The sequence below is a fragment of the Oncorhynchus gorbuscha genome, linkage group LG02 (genome assembly GCF_021184085.1).
Source record: "Oncorhynchus gorbuscha isolate QuinsamMale2020 ecotype Even-year linkage group LG02, OgorEven_v1.0, whole genome shotgun sequence".
Taxonomy (NCBI): Eukaryota; Metazoa; Chordata; class Actinopteri; order Salmoniformes; family Salmonidae; genus Oncorhynchus; species Oncorhynchus gorbuscha.
The window spans coordinates 13554809-13574482 of record NC_060174.1 but is presented as its reverse complement, the minus strand read 5'-3'; the positions used below and the strand labels follow the sequence as shown (position 1 = coordinate 13574482).

Below are 19674 nucleotides of genomic sequence, written 5' to 3'. Positions count from 1 at the left end.
GCAAATCTTTCTCAGAACAACAGCAAAAGTACCTTGTGAAGATGTTGGAGGAAACAGGAAACAGAGGGACTTGTGCACTTCACAAAATAGATGGCATCATGAGGGAGAAAAATGATGTGGATATATTGAAACAACATCTCAAGACATCAGTCAGGAAGTTAAAGCTTGGTCACAAATGGGTCTTCCAAATGGACAATGACCCCAAGCATACTTCCAACGTTGTGGCAAAATGGCTTAAGGACAACAAAGTCAAGGTATTGGAGTGGTCATCACAAAGCCCTGACCTCAAGCCTATAGAACATTTGTGGGCAGAACTGAAAAAGCGTGTGTGAGCAAGGAGGCCTACAAACCTGACTCAGTTACACCAGCTGTGTCAGGAGGAATGGGCCAGAATTCACCCAACTTATTGTATGAAGCTTGTGGAAGGCTTCCTGAAACGTTTGACCCAAGTTAAGCAATTTAAATGCAATGCTACCAAATACTAATTGAGAGTGTGTAAACTTCTGACCCACTGGGAATGTGAGGTAAAAGCTTAAATAAATCGTTCTCCCTGACATTTCACATTCTTAAAATAAAGTGGTGATCCTAACTGACCTAAGACAGGGAATTTTTACTTGGATTAAATGTCAGGAATTGTGAAAAACGTGAGTTTAAATGTATTTGGCTAAGGTGTATGTAAACTTCCGACTTCAACTGTATGTAATATTGGAATTTATTATCTTTCCATACAGTACTTTATGTACTAACAAAACATCACCTTAAAGAGTTTCTCCAGTCATTTTGTATACTTTTTAGACAGTTGTTCTGAAAGTAGTGCTCCCGAGCCAAAAGTGGTCCTCAAATTGGCATATAAATGGCATATATTATTATAAACTCAGCAAAAAAGGAAATGTCCTTTTTTCAGTCAGGACCCTGTCTTTCAAAGATAATTTATAAAAATCAAAATAACTTCATAGATCTTCATTGTAAAGGGTTTAAACACTGTTTCCCATGCTTGTTCAATGAACCATAAATAATTAATAAACATTCACCTGTGACACTAACAGCTTACAATTAAGGTCACAGTTATGAAAACTTTGGACACTAAAGAGGCCTTTCTACTGACTCTGGAAAACACCAAAAGAAAGATGCCCAGGGTCCCTGCTCATCTGTGTGAACGTGCCTTATGCATGCTGCAATGAGGCATGAGGACTGCAGATGTGGCCAAGGCAATAAATTGCAATGTCCTTACTGTGAGACGCCTAAGACAGCGCTACAGGGAGACAGAAAGTACAGCTGATTGTTCTTGCAGTGGCAGACCACGTGTAACAACAACTGCACAGGATCGGTACATCTGAACATTACACCTGCGGGACAGGTACAGGATGTCAACAACAACTGCCCGAGTTACACCAAGAACACACAATCCCTCCATCAATGCTCAGACTGTCCCCAATAGGCTGAGAGAGGTTGGACTGAGGGCTTGTAGGCCTGTTGTAAGGCAGGTCCTCACCAGATATCACCGGCAACATTGCCTTTGGGCACAAACCCTGTCAAAAAGTGCTCTTCACTGACGAGTCGCGGTTTTGTCTCAAAGGGTGATGGTCGGATTTGTGTTTATCGTTGAAGGAATGAGCATTACACCGAGGACACATTTTTACATTTATGTCAGTCACATGTCTGTGGAACTTGTTCAGTTTATGTCTCAGTATGTTCATACAAATATTTACACTTGTTAAGTTTGCTGAAAGTAAACGCAGTTGACAGTGAGAAGACGTTTCTTTTTTTTGCTGAGTTTATTATTTAAAAATGCGTAGTACGTCACGTGAAGATTTGTGCACCACGTCATTGCTCTCTGCTGTGGATGCATCATCTGCCTCTTGCTAGCTGTCACTAATATGGCGAGGGGCTGAAGCTCATTGGTTGAACTCCACTTACTAGGTGGCTGGCCCACGTGGGGGAAAACAACTAGAGATTTTGTGTGTAACTGAGCTAAAACCGTACTTATATATTGTGCATGCATTCAAATTGACACATTCAGCCCAAAGCGGGAGGTTTAAAAAATGCTTAGTATATGTCAAAGTTCCAGAGCATGTCTTTAAATGCACAATAATAACAGTATGGTTAGCATAACTGTGACCAAATCATGCATTTAAAGGCAACTGCAAGACATTGTTGATTTTACCAATGTACTGTACAGCACTTACTTGAGTGAAAAATCAAGTATATAATTTTATAACAATATGTTGCTCTACATATTACCCAGCAGGCACTTGTAACTCTGTATGCAGTGACTCAAACCAGTCACAGGGTGGTACTACAAATATTCAGAAACCTCCCAAAAGGTTACACCAAGACAACTGATTGAACGGCTGCTCTGGTTAATGCTGTACATGAAATTCCCATGTATAATTATGTATAATTATGCTTTTCAAGCTCCTTGGAGCACTAACTTTTATTTTCTCATATTGAGAAAGCTATTTTCCATGCAATTGTCCATTGGGCTAATTGTTTTGTCTCAGCCCTCTTAACTTGTCCAATTGTGAGTATGTAATAGCCCTACAATTTAAAGGTGTTTCAGTAAGTGCCAAGCCTTTGAGGACCCATGCCTTGTTCATAGCATTCTAACCACAATTGACCATAAATCACACTGATGAAGTCACAAATTAGTCATGTTTGGCCCCTGTCCCTCTGGTGTGCCATTCAAGTTTTTTGCTTGAAGGTCTTTGTCCCTTGCTTTCTTTGTGCAGTAGCACTGTGGAGACCGATAATGTGCCCTCACTGTCTCTGTCACACCGTTGCATCACTGTCAATATCACACCACATCCTCCTTCACCATACTGTAGCACAACATGCCCATTTATGCACAAGCCATACCATGTTTGTCATTGACATCCGACCTGTGTAAAGGCACAACAATGTCATGATCATGTAACATTAAAATACAGATGAAATGTATTTTATATTCGTGCTGGTTATAGAATGTCATGGAAGGTCCCCATCGAACCACCAAGACTCTTCCTAGAGCTGGTTGCCCGGCCAAACTGAGCAATCGGGGGAGAAGGGCCTTGGTCAGGGAGGTGATCAAGAACCCGATTGTCACTTTGACAGATTTCTAAAGTTCCTCTGTGGAGATGGGAGAACCTTCCAGAAGGATAACCATCTCTGCAGCACTCCACCAATATGGCCTTTATGGTGGAGTGACCAGACGGAAGCCACTCCTCAGTAAAAGGCACATGATAGCCCACTTGGAGTTTACAAGATTCTCTGGTCTGATGAAACCAAGATTCAACTCTTTGGCCTGAATGCCAAGCGTCAAGTATGGACTAAACCTGGCCATCCCTACGGTGAAGCATGGTGGTGGGATGCTTTTCAGTGGCATGTCCTTGAGTGGACTTGAATCTGATTGAACATCTCGGTAGAGAATTGAAAATAGTTGTGCAGCAACGCTCCCCATCCAACCTGACTGAACTTGAGAGGATCTGCTGAGAAGATTGGGAGAAACTCCTCAAATATAGGTGTGCCAAGCTTGTAGCGTCATACCCAAGACTCGATGCTATAATCGCAAAAAAAGTTGCTTCATTAAAGTACTGAGTAAAGGGTCTGAATACTTATGTAAATGTGATGTTTTTTTAAAGTTTAAACATTCTTTTAAACAACCTGTTTTTGCTTTGTCATTATGGGGTATTGTGTGTGGATTGATGAGGAACACAACAATTTAATACATTTTAGAATAAGGTTGTAATGTAACAAAATGTAGACAAAGTCAATCACATTTATTTACATCAGCTGATATCTCAAAGTGCTGTACAGAAACCCAGCCTAAAACTCCAAACAGAAAGCGATGCAGGTGTAGAAGCACAGTGGCTAGGAAAAACTCCCTAGAAAGGCCAGAACCTAAGAAGAAACCTAGAGAGGAACCAGGCTATGAGGAGTGGCCAGTCCTCTTCTGGCTGTGCCGGGTGGAGATTATAACAGAACATGGCCAAGATGTTCAAATGTTCATAGATTACCAGCAGGGTCAAATAATAATAATCACAGTGGTTGTCGAGGGTGCAACAGGATATAACCCCACCTACTTTGCCAAAGCACAGCCCCCACACCACTAGAGGGATTTCTCCAACCACCAACTTCCACCCTGAGACAAGGCCGAGTATAGCCCACAAAGATCTCCCCCACGGTACAACCCAAGAGGGTGAGCCAACCCGGACAGGAAAATCACGTCAGTGACTCAACCCACTCAAATCACCAGTAAGCCAGTGACTCAGCCCCTGTAATAGGGTTTGAGGCAGAGAATCCAAGTGGAGAGAGGGGAACCGGCCAGGCAGAGACAGCAAGGGCGGTTCGTTGCTCCAGTGCCTTTCCGTTCACCTTCACACTCCTGGGCCAGACTACACTCAATCATAGGACCTACTGAAGAGATGAGTCTTCAATAAAGACTTAAAGGTTGAGACCGAGTCTGCTTCTGCATCCCTCACATGGATAGGCAGACCATTCCATAAAGAAAATCTAGGGGCAATATAGGAGGCCTGTGTCTTGTGACCGTAGTGTGCGTGTAGGTATGTACGGCAGGTACAAATTGGAAAGATAGGTAGGATAGAATTTATTCTTAACTGACTTGCCTAGTTAAATAAATGTAACATAAAACATGGGTGGGGCATGCAGGTAGGCTGGAAAAGGATTAGCAGTTCTTCTGGAGACAGATCAACATATTTGCGTTCTCTTGCAGAAGTCAGGACCTCTCCTGACTTATTGTGTTTCCTGCAGTCGAAAATACCCTCTCACTAGGGGTGGAGGAGGTAGCTTGCTGAAATGTTTGTGAGGAGGGGCAGAGTAGCTCTCTTCTCCCACCACCACGTCACAGGATCTTCAGCCATGGAGATGGGAGGCCTTTGTAGAGCTCCACCTCTAGGTCAACATGCTTGCTGAGGGACAAGGTGTCCTGTTGGATCGTCAATCTCAACTCCCTGTGCTCCTCTGAGAACAGCTCCTCCAAGCCTCTCCTTGTTTTGTACATTGGAGGGACTGTCGCCTCCATTTCCTCTCCTTCAGACTCCTCCTGTTGCTGGTGCTCTGTGTCTTTCTGCTCCGGCTCCTCTGACAGCCCTGGTGTTGCTCCTGTCACAGTGGCTTCAACATTTTCCTTCCTCAACCTGTCCCAAGTGGCGTCACTCACCAGCCTCCCTTTAAATCTGGGGTCCATTGCTGTGGCCTCATACAGGAAGGCTTGAATGTCCTCATCCTGATAGCGCTAAGAGAGAGGTTCTCCCCACCTTCTCTTTGATGTTTGCCACAAACGTATCTTCATGCTTCACAGTGAAGTGCTCTTCCAGTTTGTGGAGGACGGGTATGATCTGTCCACAGGTGAAATTATTTTCACATGACACACCCAGTGTAGATGTATAGAGGATTCCCATGAGCTGGACAAACTCCTTAGCCTTATGGAAGTCCTCGTCCTTCAGACGGTCCAGGTTGTCCTTGGTCATTGCTTTTCTCAGTCGTGGGTCCAAGGCTGCTGCTTGGGTCGCTGGATACTGCTCCATGAATCTCTCATTTAGATATAGTTCCATCTGGTCTTCACATCAAGGATGAGTGAGTGTTGCGGAAGGCCTGAAACAACAACAAAAAACAACATACATTTAATTACCGCACACTTGAATATTGAATTCAATTGTTAAATGTGGGAATTTCAAAATAATAGTTTAAAAGATTTAACTGGCTTCTTACGAAAGAGCTGCTGCTTTTCCTTCAGGGCTGTTTTGGACATCGAGGATCTTTTGAACCACATGACAACTGCTCTGATTGGGGCTGGACATCGAGGATCTCTTGAACCACACGACCACTGCTCTGATTGGGGCTGGACATCGAGGATCTCTTGAACCACATGACCACTGCTCTGATTGGGGCTGGACATCTTGGATCTCTTGAACCACACGACGACTGCTCTGATTGGGGCTGGACATCTTGGATCTCTTGAACCACACGACCACTGCTCTGATTGGGGCTGGACATCGAGGATCTCTTGAACCACATGATTGGGGCCATCTGCTCTGAACCACACGACGACTTGATTGGGGCTGGACATCTTGGATCTCTTGAACCACACGACCACTGCTCTGATTGGGGCTGGACATCGAGGATCTCTTGAACCACATGACCACTGCTCTGATCTCTTCTCTTGAACCACATGACCACTGCTCTGATTGGGGCTGGACATCGAGGATCTCTTGAACCACATGACCACTGCTCTGATTGGGGCTGGACATCGAGGATCTCTTGAACCACATGACCACTGCTCTGATTGGGGCTGGACATCGAGGATCTCTTGAACCACATGACCACTGCTCTGATTGGGGCTGGACATCGAGGATCTCTTGAACCACATGACCACTGCTCTGATTGGGGCTGGACATCGATTTAACCAATGACCACTGCATTTGATTGGGGCTGAACCACATGACCACTGCTCTGATTGGGGCTGGACATCAGATTCCATATGAACCACAAAGCCACTGCTCTGATTTTTTGGGGCTGGCATCTCTGGATCTCTTGAACCACATGTAACATTCTGATTAACAGCTTGAACAACCACTGATCAATCTTGCTCAGCCCATTTATCAATGGAAGTCATTTTGAGATTTTCTGCTGCTATACTTCAGAGTTCCATGTGTCCAAAGCATCCTATTTTTTGGATGTGTGGCCTCTAGATGGTAACATTCATATTAACACCATTATCAACAGTCACAGCTACAATCTTGCTCAGCTCCATCTCAAACTCTTCCAGAATGTCTGAGATCTCCTCTGCCACTATACTTCGCCAGTTCACGATTTGTACACTGCCCTGGTGTGGAGGACCCTCTGTTTAACACTGCCCTGGTGTAGAGGACCTTCTGTTGTACACTGCCCTGGTGTGGAGGACATTCTGTTGTAGACTGCCCTGGTGTGGAGGACATTCTGTTGTAGACTGCCCTGGTGTGGAGGACATTCTGTTGTACACTGCCCTGGTGTGGAGGACATTCTGTTGTACACTGCCCTGGTGTGGAGGACATTCTGTTTTACACTGCCCTGGCTTGTGTAGTGCACTGTAACAGTAAGATAGTTACAGGACAGAGGCTGGTCCACCCGTCTGATGAGATGGCCAGCTTTGGCACGTCCTTCAGCTAGGTATTCACATGGGCCTTTTCTACACCAAACCAGGATGGAATGAATGTGTATTGTGGAGTGATGGGACTAACATACAACTCTTTTATACTACTATATCCTAAAAATGTATACAACTCAATATATACTGACAGTATATATATACTCAATATATACTGTTACCTAAAGCCCTTAGACTCCACTGTTGCAAAGGGGTGTAGGCCTTTAACTATGAACCTGGTCACGATTAGCTGTCAGCATGAAGTGGCTTTGGACTTGTTGTCACAACTTCCACCGAAGTTGGTCCCTCTCCTTGTTCGGGCTGCGTTCGAAGGTCGAAGTCACCGACCTTCTAGTCATCGCTGATCCTCTTCTCATTTTCCATTGGTTTTGTCTTGTCTTCCATCACACCTGGTTCCAATTCCATCAATTACATGTTGTGTATTTAACCCTCTGTTCCCCCTCATGTCCTTGTCGGTAATTGTTTCTTGTAGTGCTTATGCACAGGTATACTGGTATTTACCGGGTTTTGTTTGACCCATTTATTGTATTGTTCTGTTGACGGTGGTTTATGGATATTAAATGACACCGTTGTAAATGAGTTTTCGCTCCCCTGCGCCTGACTTCTCTGCCGCCAGTACGCACCTCACTATACCTGTCTTTGGCTTGGACCACCGGTATTAGAGGGAGGTGTGGGTTGGTTCATTGTAGCTGCAACTTTAACAAAACAGTTGCAAAATCTTTAAATGGGTGATTGAATTTCTGAACGCACCCATAGCTAAACAATCAGCTCCGATAACGCCGGACATTATCGATACTATGGTCTTTCATAATTTAGCCCCGGGGCCCGTTTAATACCGGGTTTCGGTACCCATCCCCATTAATAACCTCATTATTGGCTACAACATAGACATATTAATACTCACTTAAAAATGTATTGATTACATTGACTGAACCCGTTTGAACTTTTTGCATACATGGTTGTTGATGTGAGTAGAAAACACTCACGGTCATTATTTTTTAAATAATTTTGTCAATATTTATTTTCTTAACCACATACAATAAATAAATTAAACAATAGTTAAAATACTGATGTACAAATTATTCATAATTTAAAGATGTAACTTCACAATGGCTTGTCAAATTCAGTCGAGTTTCCCACCTTAGATCTAAGACCAGCATCAAACTGTTACACCGTGCAATTAAGAACAAAAAGGCCCAGTACACACTCGGGTTGTTTTAACTGCTGTACAACGTATTCGATACAATGGTTGTGATAAAACTCATATTTGTGTGATCAAATACAACAGATGTAGACCTTACAGTGAAATGCTTACTTACAAGCCCTTAACCAACAATGCAGTTGTAAAAAAATACCGAAAATAAATAAAAGTAACAAATAATTTAAGAGCAGCAGTAAAATAACAATCGCGAAGCTATATACAGGGGATACCGATACAGGGAGGCTATATACAGGGGATACCGATACAGGAGGCTACATACAGGGAAACCGATACAGGGAGGCTATATACAGGAGAAAGCAGACGCTCTTATCCAGAGCGACTTACAAATTGGACTGCAAGAAGGTTGGGCAGGGCGAAAGGCACTGCATCTCAGTGCTTGAGGCGTCACTACAGAAACCCTGGTTTTAATCAGGTAGGCTGATTGGGAGTACCAGGAGAAACCAGCATCCTCCGGGTTTGGGTGTAGGCTCATTGTAAATAAGAATTTGTTAATTGATTTGCCTAGTTAAATAAAATAAACATCAGGCATTATCATATCAGACACAGAGAATATTTCCGGTGACAGGTGTGTATGTAATTGATGTGAGTATAACATGTGATAGTCAAACGACAATGGTGGTGATAACTTACTTACATACAGGAGAAACCGGTACAGGGAGGCTACATACAGGAGAAACCGGTACAGGGAGGCTATATACAGGAGAAACCGGTACAGGGAGGCTACATACAGGAGAAACCGGTACAGGGAGGCTATATACAGGAGAAACCGGTACAGGGAGGCTATATACAGGAGAAACCGGTACAGGGAGGCTACATACAGGAGAAACCGGTACAGGGAGGCTACATACAGGAGAAACCGGTACAGGGAGGCTACATACAGGAGAAACCGGTACAGGGAGGCTATATACAGGAGAAACCGGTACAGGGAGGCTATATACAGGAGAAACCGGTACAGGGAGGCTATATACAGGAGAAACCGGTACAGGGAGGCTACATACAGGAGAAACCAGTACAGGGAGGCTACATACAGGAGAAACCGGTACAGGGAGGCTACATACAGGAGAAACCGGTACAGGGAGGCTACATACAGGAGAAACCGGTACAGGGAGGCTACATACAGGAGAAACCGGTACAGGGAGGCTACATACAGGAGAAACCGGTACAGGGAGGCTACATACAGGAGAAACCGGTACAGGGAGGCTAGATACAGGAGAAACCGGCACAGGGAGGCTATATACAGGAGAAACCGGCACAGGGAGGCTACATACAGGAGAAACCAATACAGGGAGGCTACATACAGGAGAAACCGGTACAGCGAGGCTATATACAAGGGGCACAAACATGTTTAGGCAAACCATTCTGTGGTGTCTGCACAATGCTTGTGTAATGATATTTTATAACATTTTTGAAAATCTCTTTGTTGTATCACAACCGTTGTGCCAAATGCATTGTTGTGTAACTTAAGTGTGCACGGGGCCAGAGAAACACACATCCACAAGATAACAATATGGACCTTAGTTTAACTTAGTAATGTTGCAATTAATTAAACCTGCTAAACTGAGGACATTGTGCGTGTGTGGCTCAGGCGTGTGTCACAGGCTGGGAGGTCATGGTGTGGAGGGACAGCAGAGGCTGGAACAGCTTAGACTGAGGAGAGTGCACTGTAGAGAAGGAAGGAGAGAGAGAGATCAGAAAGAGAGTTGATTAGATGAGAGGATACTACACAGGGCTCTGGTCTTATAGGATACAACACATGGCTCTGGTCTTATAGGACACTACACATGGCTCTGGTCTTATAGGACACTACACAGGGCTCTGGTCTCATAGGACACTACACAGGGCTCTGGTCTTATAGGAAAAACATGGCTCTGGTCTGACAGGACACACTACACAGGACTCTGGTCTTATATGACACACAGGGCTCTTGTCTTATCGGAAACACAGGGCACTGGTCTTATAGGACACAACACAGGGCTCTGGTCTTATAGGAAGCACAGGGCTCTGGTCTTGTAGGAAACACGGGGCTCTGGTCTTGTAGGAAACACAGGGCTCTGGTCTTATAGGAAACACAGGGCTCTTGTCTTATAGGAAACACAGGGCACTGGTCTTATAGGACACAACACAGGGCTCCCCTTAAGCACCACCTTCACCCACTTTTGATGTGTCCAAATAACCAGTGACAGAAAACCAAAGCACTGGAGCTACTGTTGCTCATTAGTCATTGCATCCCACAGTCTTTTGACATACATTACAATACCATTTTTTTATGCAGTCTGTCCACAAGAGATGGCTATTCCTATAACTCTGAACCAGGGGTAGGCAACTATATTCAGCCGTGGGATGATTTTTAGTCGGAGCAGACGGTTGGGGGGTTGGATCATAATTACAATCACTTGTAAACTGCAAATTGACCACAGCTAAGTGATTGTCTCTTTATGACCCAAATGGCTCCCTATTTACTTTACAGTGCACTGCTTTTGACCAGGGCCCATAGCCCCTAAAGGTAGTGCACTATAAAGGGAATAGGGTGCCATTTGGGATGCATCCTTTCTATCCACTTACCATCTATGTAGGAGTGCAGAGTAGTGAGCAGGGATCCCTCTGAGGTGCTGTAGGTTGTGTACTGCCACTCTTCTGGGGCTGGGGTGGGCTGGGAGTGGCAGCCGGGCTGCAGGGAGGACAACGGCGTGGCTGGGATTGGCAGCCGGGCTGCAGGGAGGACAACGGCGTGGCTGGGAGTGGCAGCCGGGCTGCAGGGAGGACAACGGCGTGGCTGGGAGTGGCAGCCGGGCTGCAGGGAGGACAACGGCGTGGCTGGGAGTGGCAGCCGGGCTGCAGGGAGGACTCTGGGAGTGGCTGCCGGGCTGCAGGGAGGACAACGGCGTGGCTGGGAGTGGCAGCCGGGCTGCAGGGAGGACAACGGCGTGGCTGAGGAGTGGTTGGGGCTCACATGCTTCTTATGGCGTGCTCTGCAGTTCTGGAACCAAACCTGGATAGGATGTAGAAAGTGCTATGTTTTTAGTACCAGCATTCAATAGGGACACACTTAATTGATGTGTGTTTATTAAAGAGCCAATCGGATTCAAACAGCAACGAAGTGGTCACCTAAGGTGAGCAGATGTACAATCCCAGACTGCTGTTTTAGAGGAAATGTCAGAAAACCAAGTGGGTGTTTTTACAGTTTTTTTTTCTTTTCAATTCTTTTCAACACAACAAATCCTCAAAAAGTTTACAAATGTACTGTAGAAATGCAGTCATATCCTATCCTGTTTGAGGCATGCGTTGACTAAAACTGTGTATGAATATCTAACTCAGGGATGGGTAACTTTGATGGGGGTTGAGGCCACAGTGGTTCTCGGGTCTGCTTACCCATGTAAGCAAAAATGGTTTGCTCCTCTTGACAGCAGAAAGAGAAAATTGAAGTTTGAGAGTTAATTTCCTGCAATTCTACACATTTTGCCATGGGGCGTAAAGAAAATGTTGCAGTTTTAAAGACAAGTTTGCTGCAATTCTACACATTTTGCCATGGGGCGTAAAGAAAATGTTGCAGTTTTAAAGACAAGTTTGCTGCAATTCTACACATTTTGCCATGGGGCGTAAAGAAAATGTTGCAGTTTTAAAGACAAGTTTGCTGCAATTCTACACATTTTGCCATGGGGCGTAAAGAAAATGTTGCAGTTTTAAAGACAAGTTTGCTGCAATTCTACACATTTTGCCATGGGGCGTAAAGAAAATGTTGCAGTTTTAAAGACAAGTTTCCTGCAATTCTACACATTTTGCAATGGGGCGTAAAGAAAATGTTGCAGTTTTAAAGACAAGTTTGCTGCAATTCTACACATTACAACAACAAAACAACGGGTCGCCAAAAAGACCATCTCTGATCTAACCTGTATGACTCTCCTACTCAGGCCTGTCTGCTCTGCCAGCTTCTGCAGGGCCTGGGCATTCGGGTTGTTGTCCTGGGCAAACTGGGCCTGCATCACCTGGAGGGGTCATAAAGTCACTGAGCTCAATCATAGGTCAATCACATGAGGTCAGACATATGTTAATCACTTTTCCTGAACCCCTTGGCTGGGAACAGTCAGACATAATTGACAAGGTTTGGTGACATCTGCAGGGGCTGGATTTAAGCTCCCAGGAAGGATTTTTAAAAATGAACAAACCTGTGGCATTAATTCATATTGAACCAAATTATGAACCTTGGTATTCAGCTTTATCGCAACGCTATTGACCTGGGGATGGTCTCCAGCTACGTTTGGTGGATTATTGATACTCACCTGTAATTGGTCAGCGGTGAAGCTGGTGCGCGCTCTCTTCGACGGCCTGGGCTGATTCACTTGCTGTTCTGTGGGCATCGTCCCCTCTAGGTTCATACCACTTTCTGAAATGAGATGATTGCTCTTCTTAATTAATGAGCTCATAATCATGCTACTCGACATGCAAGCCGTAGACATCCGTAGACATCACACTAGGCACAGACGTCAATTCAAGTTGGTTCAACATCATTTCACTGAAATGATGTGGAAACAACATTGATTCAAGCAGTGTGTGCCCGTTGGGATTATTATGTGTTATTATTATTGTTATGTATTATTATGTATTATTATTATTATATAATAATATATTATTATCTATGCATTGAATTGCTTCTCATCTGTGAAATGGGAAGTTTCTTTTGTTCCATATCAAAGACAATAGGCTGTATTCTTTTGTATCAATTTACATCATTGAATTATTATCAAATGTCAAGGGCTTTGTCTAAAGGTTTATGCATCTTACAGTATAGTAAAAGTATTCATAGAGCCTTCAGAAAGTATAAACACCCCTCGACTTGAACACATGTTGTTGTGTTACGGTCTGAATTTAAAATGGATTAAATGTAGATGTTTTGTCACTGGCCTATACACAGTACCCTGTAATGTCAAATTGGAATTATATGTTTTTAAAATTATTATTTATTATTATTCAACCACAAAGACCAGGGAGATTTTCCAATGCCACGCAAAGAAGGGCACATACAGGGAGAAAGCAAACATTTAATATCCATTTGAGTTATTCATTACAATTTGGATGGGTTACCAATACACCCAGTCAATAAAAAGATACAGGCGTCCTTCCTCACTCATTAGCCGGAGAGGAAGGAAACTGCTCATTGGATGTCAGCATGAAACCAATGGTGGCTTTAAAACAGTTACAGAGTTTAATGGCTGTGATGGGAGAAAACTAACTGAGGATGGATCAACAACATTGTAGTTACTCCAAAAAACTAACTGAGGATGGATCAACAACATTGTAGTTACTCCACAAAACTAACTGAGGATGGATCAACAACATTGTAGTTACTCCACAAAACTAACTGAGGATGGATCAACAACATTGTAGTTACTCCACAAAACTAACTGAGGATGGATCAACAACATTGTAGTTACTCCACAAAACTAACTGAGGATGGATCAACAACATTGTAGTTACTCCACAATACTAACTTAATTGACAGAGGGAAAAGAAGGAAGCCAGTATACAGTAGAATACAATTATTCCTAAACATGTATTCTGTTTGCAACAAGACACTAAAAAATGTTTTTGGTATTTCACTTTTCTCGGTTCTGTTATTTCCGCTGAAGGCATTCAGATGGATCCCGCTAAGGTCCAGGCTGTCAGTGATTGGACCGTTCCAAGGTCACGTGTCGAGTTGCAGCGCTTTCTAGGTTTCGCTAATTTCTATCGGCGTTTCATTGTAGTTACAGCTCTTACTCCAAGACGTGCTTTAAGTGGTCCGGTTCCGCCCAGGGAGGATCCTCAAGAAGGATCACTAAACAATTGTCGAGGTTGACGCTAGAGGTGGGCGTACTCCATCCCAGCGCTTCCAGTCTGACTGGTTCATCCTTGCGCTTATTCTCATCGCCTGATCGGAACGCAACTATTGTGGGTAACCGCACTGCTCGCCATCCGCTTAGCCCTAGGCGAATGGCGAAGTGGTTGGAGGGGGCGACCGTTCCTTTTGTCGTTTGGACTGACCATAAGAACCTTGAGTACATCCGTTCTGCCAAACGACTTAATGCACGTCAAGCTCGTTGGGCGTTGTTTTTCGCTCGTTTCGAGTTTGTGATTTCTTATCGCCCGGGTAATAAGAACACCAAGCCTGATGCCTTATCCCGTCTCTTTAGTTCTTCTGTGGCTTCTACTGATCCCGAGGGGATTCTTCCTTATGGGTGTGTTGTCGGGTTGACAGTCTGGGGAATTGAGAGACAGGTGGACTCAACACACTGCAGTAACCTTCTTTTCGTTCCTGTTTCTACTCGTTGGCTGTTCTTCAGTGGGCTCACTCTGCCAAGTTAGCTGGCCATCCCGGCGTTCGAGGTACTCTTGCTTCTATTCGCCAGCTTTTGGTGGCCTAGGAGCGTGACACGACTGCAGACTAAGTCAGGTAACTCTCCTCCTGCCGGTCGTCTCAGACCGCTTCCCATTCTTCTCGACCATGGTCTCACATCGCCTTAGACTTCATTACCGGTCTGCCTTCGTCTGCGGGGAAGACTGTGATTCTTACGGTTGTCGATAGGTTCTCTAAGGCGGCACATTTCATTCCCTCGCTACTTCCTTCCGCTAAGGAGGGGGCACAAATCATCATCGAGAATGTGTTCAGAATTCATGGCCTCCCGTTAGACGCCGTTTCAGACAGAGGTCCGCACTAACTGTCGTGATTGGATCTCTCTTCCGGATCCCCAGTCTAACGGTCAATAGAAAGGGCCAATCAGACGATTGTAGTTTCTTTTAGAAACCCTCGTCTTGGGCAGAACAGCTCCCCTGGGCAGAATACGCTAACTGACCGGATGGATCTGGGTTAAGCCTCCTCTGTTCTCGTCCCAGCTCGCCGAGTCCAGCGTTGCTCAGGCGTTTGTCCAACGTTGCGAGCGCACCTGGAGGAGGGTGAGGTCTGCACTTTGCCGTTACAGGGCGCAGACTGTGAGAGCCGCCAATAAACGTAGGATTAAGAGTCCTAGGTATTGTCGCGGCCAGAGAGTGTGGCTTTCCACTCAACCTTCCCCTTAACAGCTTGTAGTTGACTCCATTGGTCCGTTCCGTGTCTCCCAGGTCGTCAATCCTGTCGCTGTGCGACTAATCTTCGATCCTGTCTTCCATGTCTCCTGTGTCAAGCCCTTTCTTCGGAGGGCGCACCTCAAGGTACAGGATCATGGACATGCGTTCTCGGGGACCTGGTCACCAGTACTTAGTGGATTGGGAGGGTTACGGTCCTGAGGAGAGGAGTTGGGTTCCATCTCGGGATGCTGGACCGTTCGCTGATTGATGATTTCCTCCGTTGCCGCCAGGATTCCTCCTCGAGTGCGCCAGGAGGCGCTCGGTGAGTGGGGGGGTACTGTCATGTTTTGTCTTATATTGTCTTGTCATTATGCTTTCCCTTCTGTTCGTTTCCCCCTGCTGGTCTTATTAGGTTCGTTCCCTTTTTCTATCCCTCTCTCTCCCCCCTCCCTCTCTCTCCTCTCTCTATCGTTCCGTTCCTGCTCCCAGCTGTTCCTCATTCTCCTAACTCACTCATTTAGTCTTTTCACACCTGTCCCCTATCTTGTCCTCTGATTAGAGTCCCTATTTCTCCCCTTGTTTTCCGTTTCTGTCCTGTCGGATCCTTGTATGATGTTCGCTGTGCTGTGTCCTTGTCTCGCCCTGTCGTGTCTTGTCTCCTTCAGATGCTGTTTCTGCTAAACCTGCAGTCAATGCTCGAAAGTCTCCAGTCTGTCCTCGTTACTACGAGTGGATTTAAGTTCTTTCCTGTTTTGTTTTCGTCTTGAGTTTTACTGGAATAAAGACTCTGTTTTCGCTAAGTCGCTTTTGGGTCCTCATTCACCTGCATAACACAGATGACCGTTGTTAGCATGTTTTAACCACTCATATATAGATGGTAGATTAACAGATACACAACAAGGTCTGATTTCATTATTACTCAAACAGGCCCTTACACGTCAGTGTTGTGATGCAAATATTATATTAAAATGCATAGCATTAAAAAGGTATTGTCGAATATTATTCATCCTAATCAGACAGGTTTTTTATATGGACAATAGATTGGCGATAATATACGACAAGTACTGGAAACAATAGAATATTTTGAAAAATCTTGGAAACCAGGCCTGGTATTCATAGCTGACTTGCCTGGAATATTTCAATTTTGGAGAATCTCTTATAAAATGGGTTAAAGTTATGTATAGTAACATTGGGTGTAAAATACTAAATAATGGCTTCTTCTCAGAAAGTATTAAACTGTCGAGCATTAAAACAAGGTTGTCTACCATCGCCAGATTTACAGTGTATTCGGAAAGAATTCAGACCCCTTGACTTTTTCACATTTTGTTACGTTACAGAATTATTCTTTTTTTTAAATGTCCTCGTAAATCTACATCTATTACACCACAATGCGAAGCAAAAACAGGCTTCTAGAAATGTTTACAAATGTGTTAAACTGAAATATTACATTAACATAAGTATTCCGAATTTTTACTCAGTACTTTGTTGAAGCACCTTTGGCAGCGATTACAGTCTCAAGTCTATTTGGGTATGACGCTACAAGCTTGGCAAACCTGTATTTGGGGAGCTTCTCCCATACTTCTCTGCAGATCCTCTCAAGCTCTGTCAGATTGGATGGGGAGCGTCGCTGCACAGCTATTGTCAGGTCTCTGATCCTAACTAGTCACCCAGTCCCTGCTGCTGAAAAACATCCCTACAGCATGATGCAGCCACCACCATGTTTCACCATAGTGATGGTGCCAGGTTTGCTTCCAGACGTGACGCTTGGCATTCAAGCCAAAGAGTTGAATCTTGGTTTCATCAGACCAGAGAATCTTGTTTCTCATGGTCTGAAAGTCCTTTAGGTGCCTTTTGGCAAACTCCAAGTGGAATGTCATGTGCCTTTTACTGAGGACTGGCTTTCATCTGGCCACTCTACCATAAGGCCTGATTGGTGGAGTGCTTACTTCTGAAAGGTACTCCCATCTCCACAGAGGAACTCTGGAGCTCTGTCAGAGTGAACATCGGGTTCTTGGTCACCTCGGTGAACAAGGCCCCTCTCCCCCAATTGCTCAGTTTGGCCGGGCGGCCAGCTCCAGGAAGACTCTTGGTGGTTCCAAACTTCTTCCTTTTAAGAATGATGGAGGCCACTGTGTTCTTGGGGACCTTCAATGCTGGTGACATTTTTTGGTCCCCTTCCCCAGATCTGTGCCTCGACACAATCCTGTCTAGGACCTCATGGCTTCGTTTTTGCTCTGACATGCACTGTCACCTGTGGTATCTTATATAGACTGGTGTGTGCCTTTCCAAATCATGTCCAATCAATTGAATTGACCACAGATGGACTCCAAGTTGTAGAAACATCTCAAGGATGATCAATGTAAACAGGATGCACCTGAGTTCAATTTTGAGTCTCATAGCAAAGGGACTGAATACTTATGTAAATAAGTTATTGCTGTTTTTTATTAGCTAAAAACCTGTTTTCACTTTGTCATTATGGGGTATTGTGTGTAGATTGATGATATTTATTTAATCCATTTTAGAATAAGGCTGTAACGTAACAAAATGTGGAAAAGGTGTAAGGGTCAAATAAAATGGTCTGACGATGATGTAGACATACTCGGTATTCATGTCCCAAAATAAATAAATCTCGCTACCATGGAAAGAAAAATAGTCTGTGGAAAAATCACCCTGATTAAATCTTTAGTCATATCCCAGTTTATCTATTTGCATATGGCCTAGTGGCTTGTTTTTGAAATGATATAGGCAAAAAATATGGCAAGCCTGACAAAATTAAATGTCCATATTTATATCATCTATATGAATTGGGAGGGCAGAAATGATTAAATATTAAAGTACCTCTGAATTAAGTCTTTAGTGATACACAGGTTGTCCTTGTAAAAACAAGAATAGTCTTTGAAATTGATATCATAAATATGACTGGAGTTGTCACACATGCAGCTAACAAAAACATATGGACATGTCTGCTCCACCCAAAATTACAACCAACTCATTGCAGCATTACTGCAAAAATGGAAGAGCCAAGTGGAATGGGGGAAAAGTATTGAATTTATCAGCTGTGCCATATAGATTGCAAAATAGTTAGATTTTCGATGTACCGATTTCATGGCACATGGTTTAGGAACTGATACACAAAATGACGCCGGATTCAAAATGTATAATTTTTCAGTAGTAAATATTATTCAAAATTCTTGCAACAATAGAATGTCATATGGTTGTATCACTGCTGGGTGATACAACCATCCCAGCTCTGCATATTTTGCTGCGAAGAGACAGATCATATGTCATTTGTATTGGTACTGTCCATATTTATAGAAGCCTGTTTTTGGTTGCAGATTCAGGAATGGCTGAAGAATGGCACCATTTAGTTGGAGCAAACTCTGTAAATAGCACTGCTGGGTGATTTGAAAAGTCATAGTCAATCAATTACTAATATAATAATACTTTTAGCAAGAAATGTTATCTTTAATTTCAATCTGTAGAAACTATGACAATAGAAAGGTTCAGAACTTTTGTGAAAGATCACAGCACAGTTGAAAAATAAATAAATTGCAAATAGAAATCAAAACTGGATGGTGTAGAGATAAATGGGAGGGGTTAAGGTTAGCTCAAGGGTGGCACTTAAAACAAGATGTCTAATGTCATATTTTCTGTGTCTGTAAAATATATATAACTTCAGAACTTTTGTGAAACAGCATAGTTAAAAATATATGGCAAATAGGTAGGGGTAGGGTTAGAGGAAAATAATAAAGGAAAATATATATATTTTTAACATACAGTTGAAGTCAGGTGTTTACATACACTTAGGTTGGAGTCATTAAACTTGTTTTTCAACCACTCCACAAACTATAGTTTTGGCAAGTCATTTAGGACATTTACTTGTGTATGACACAAGTCATTTTTCCAACAATTGTTTACAGACAGATTATTTCACTTATAACTCAGTGTATCACAATTCCAGTGGGTCAGAAGTTTACATACAATACATTGATTGTGCCTTTAAACAGCTTGGAAAATTCCAGAAAATGATGTCATGGCTTTAGAAGCTTCTAATAGGCAAATTGACATCATTTGAGTCAATTGGAGGTGTACTTGTGGATGTATTTCAAGGGCCTACCTTCAAACTCAGGGCCTTTTTGCTTGACATCATGGGAAAATCAAAAATAAATCAGCCAAGACCTCAGAAAAAAAAGTCTGGTTCATCCCTGAGAGCAATTTCCAAATGCCTGAAAGTACCACGTTCATCTGTACACACTATAGTACGCAAGTATAA

At 43.6% G+C, this 19674-nt stretch overlaps 1 protein-coding gene across 1 annotated transcript in view; it reads right to left on the bottom strand.

Annotated features, from left to right (window-relative positions):
* Positions 1-9423: 9423 nt before the first annotated feature.
* LOC123995668 (LIM/homeobox protein Lhx8-like) overlaps positions 9424-19674 on the bottom strand; it is a 15666-nt gene continuing 5415 nt past the window's right edge. Inside the window, exons 2-5 of the mRNA XM_046299328.1 lie at positions 12641-12744; positions 12251-12346; positions 10926-11352; positions 9424-10024 (exon numbers count right to left, since the gene is read on the bottom strand). Coding sequence (XP_046155284.1) covers positions 9945-10024; positions 10926-11352; positions 12251-12346; positions 12641-12744 — 707 coding nt within the window. The 3' untranslated portion in view covers positions 9424-9944. The remainder of the gene's footprint in view (positions 10025-10925; positions 11353-12250; positions 12347-12640; positions 12745-19674) is intronic.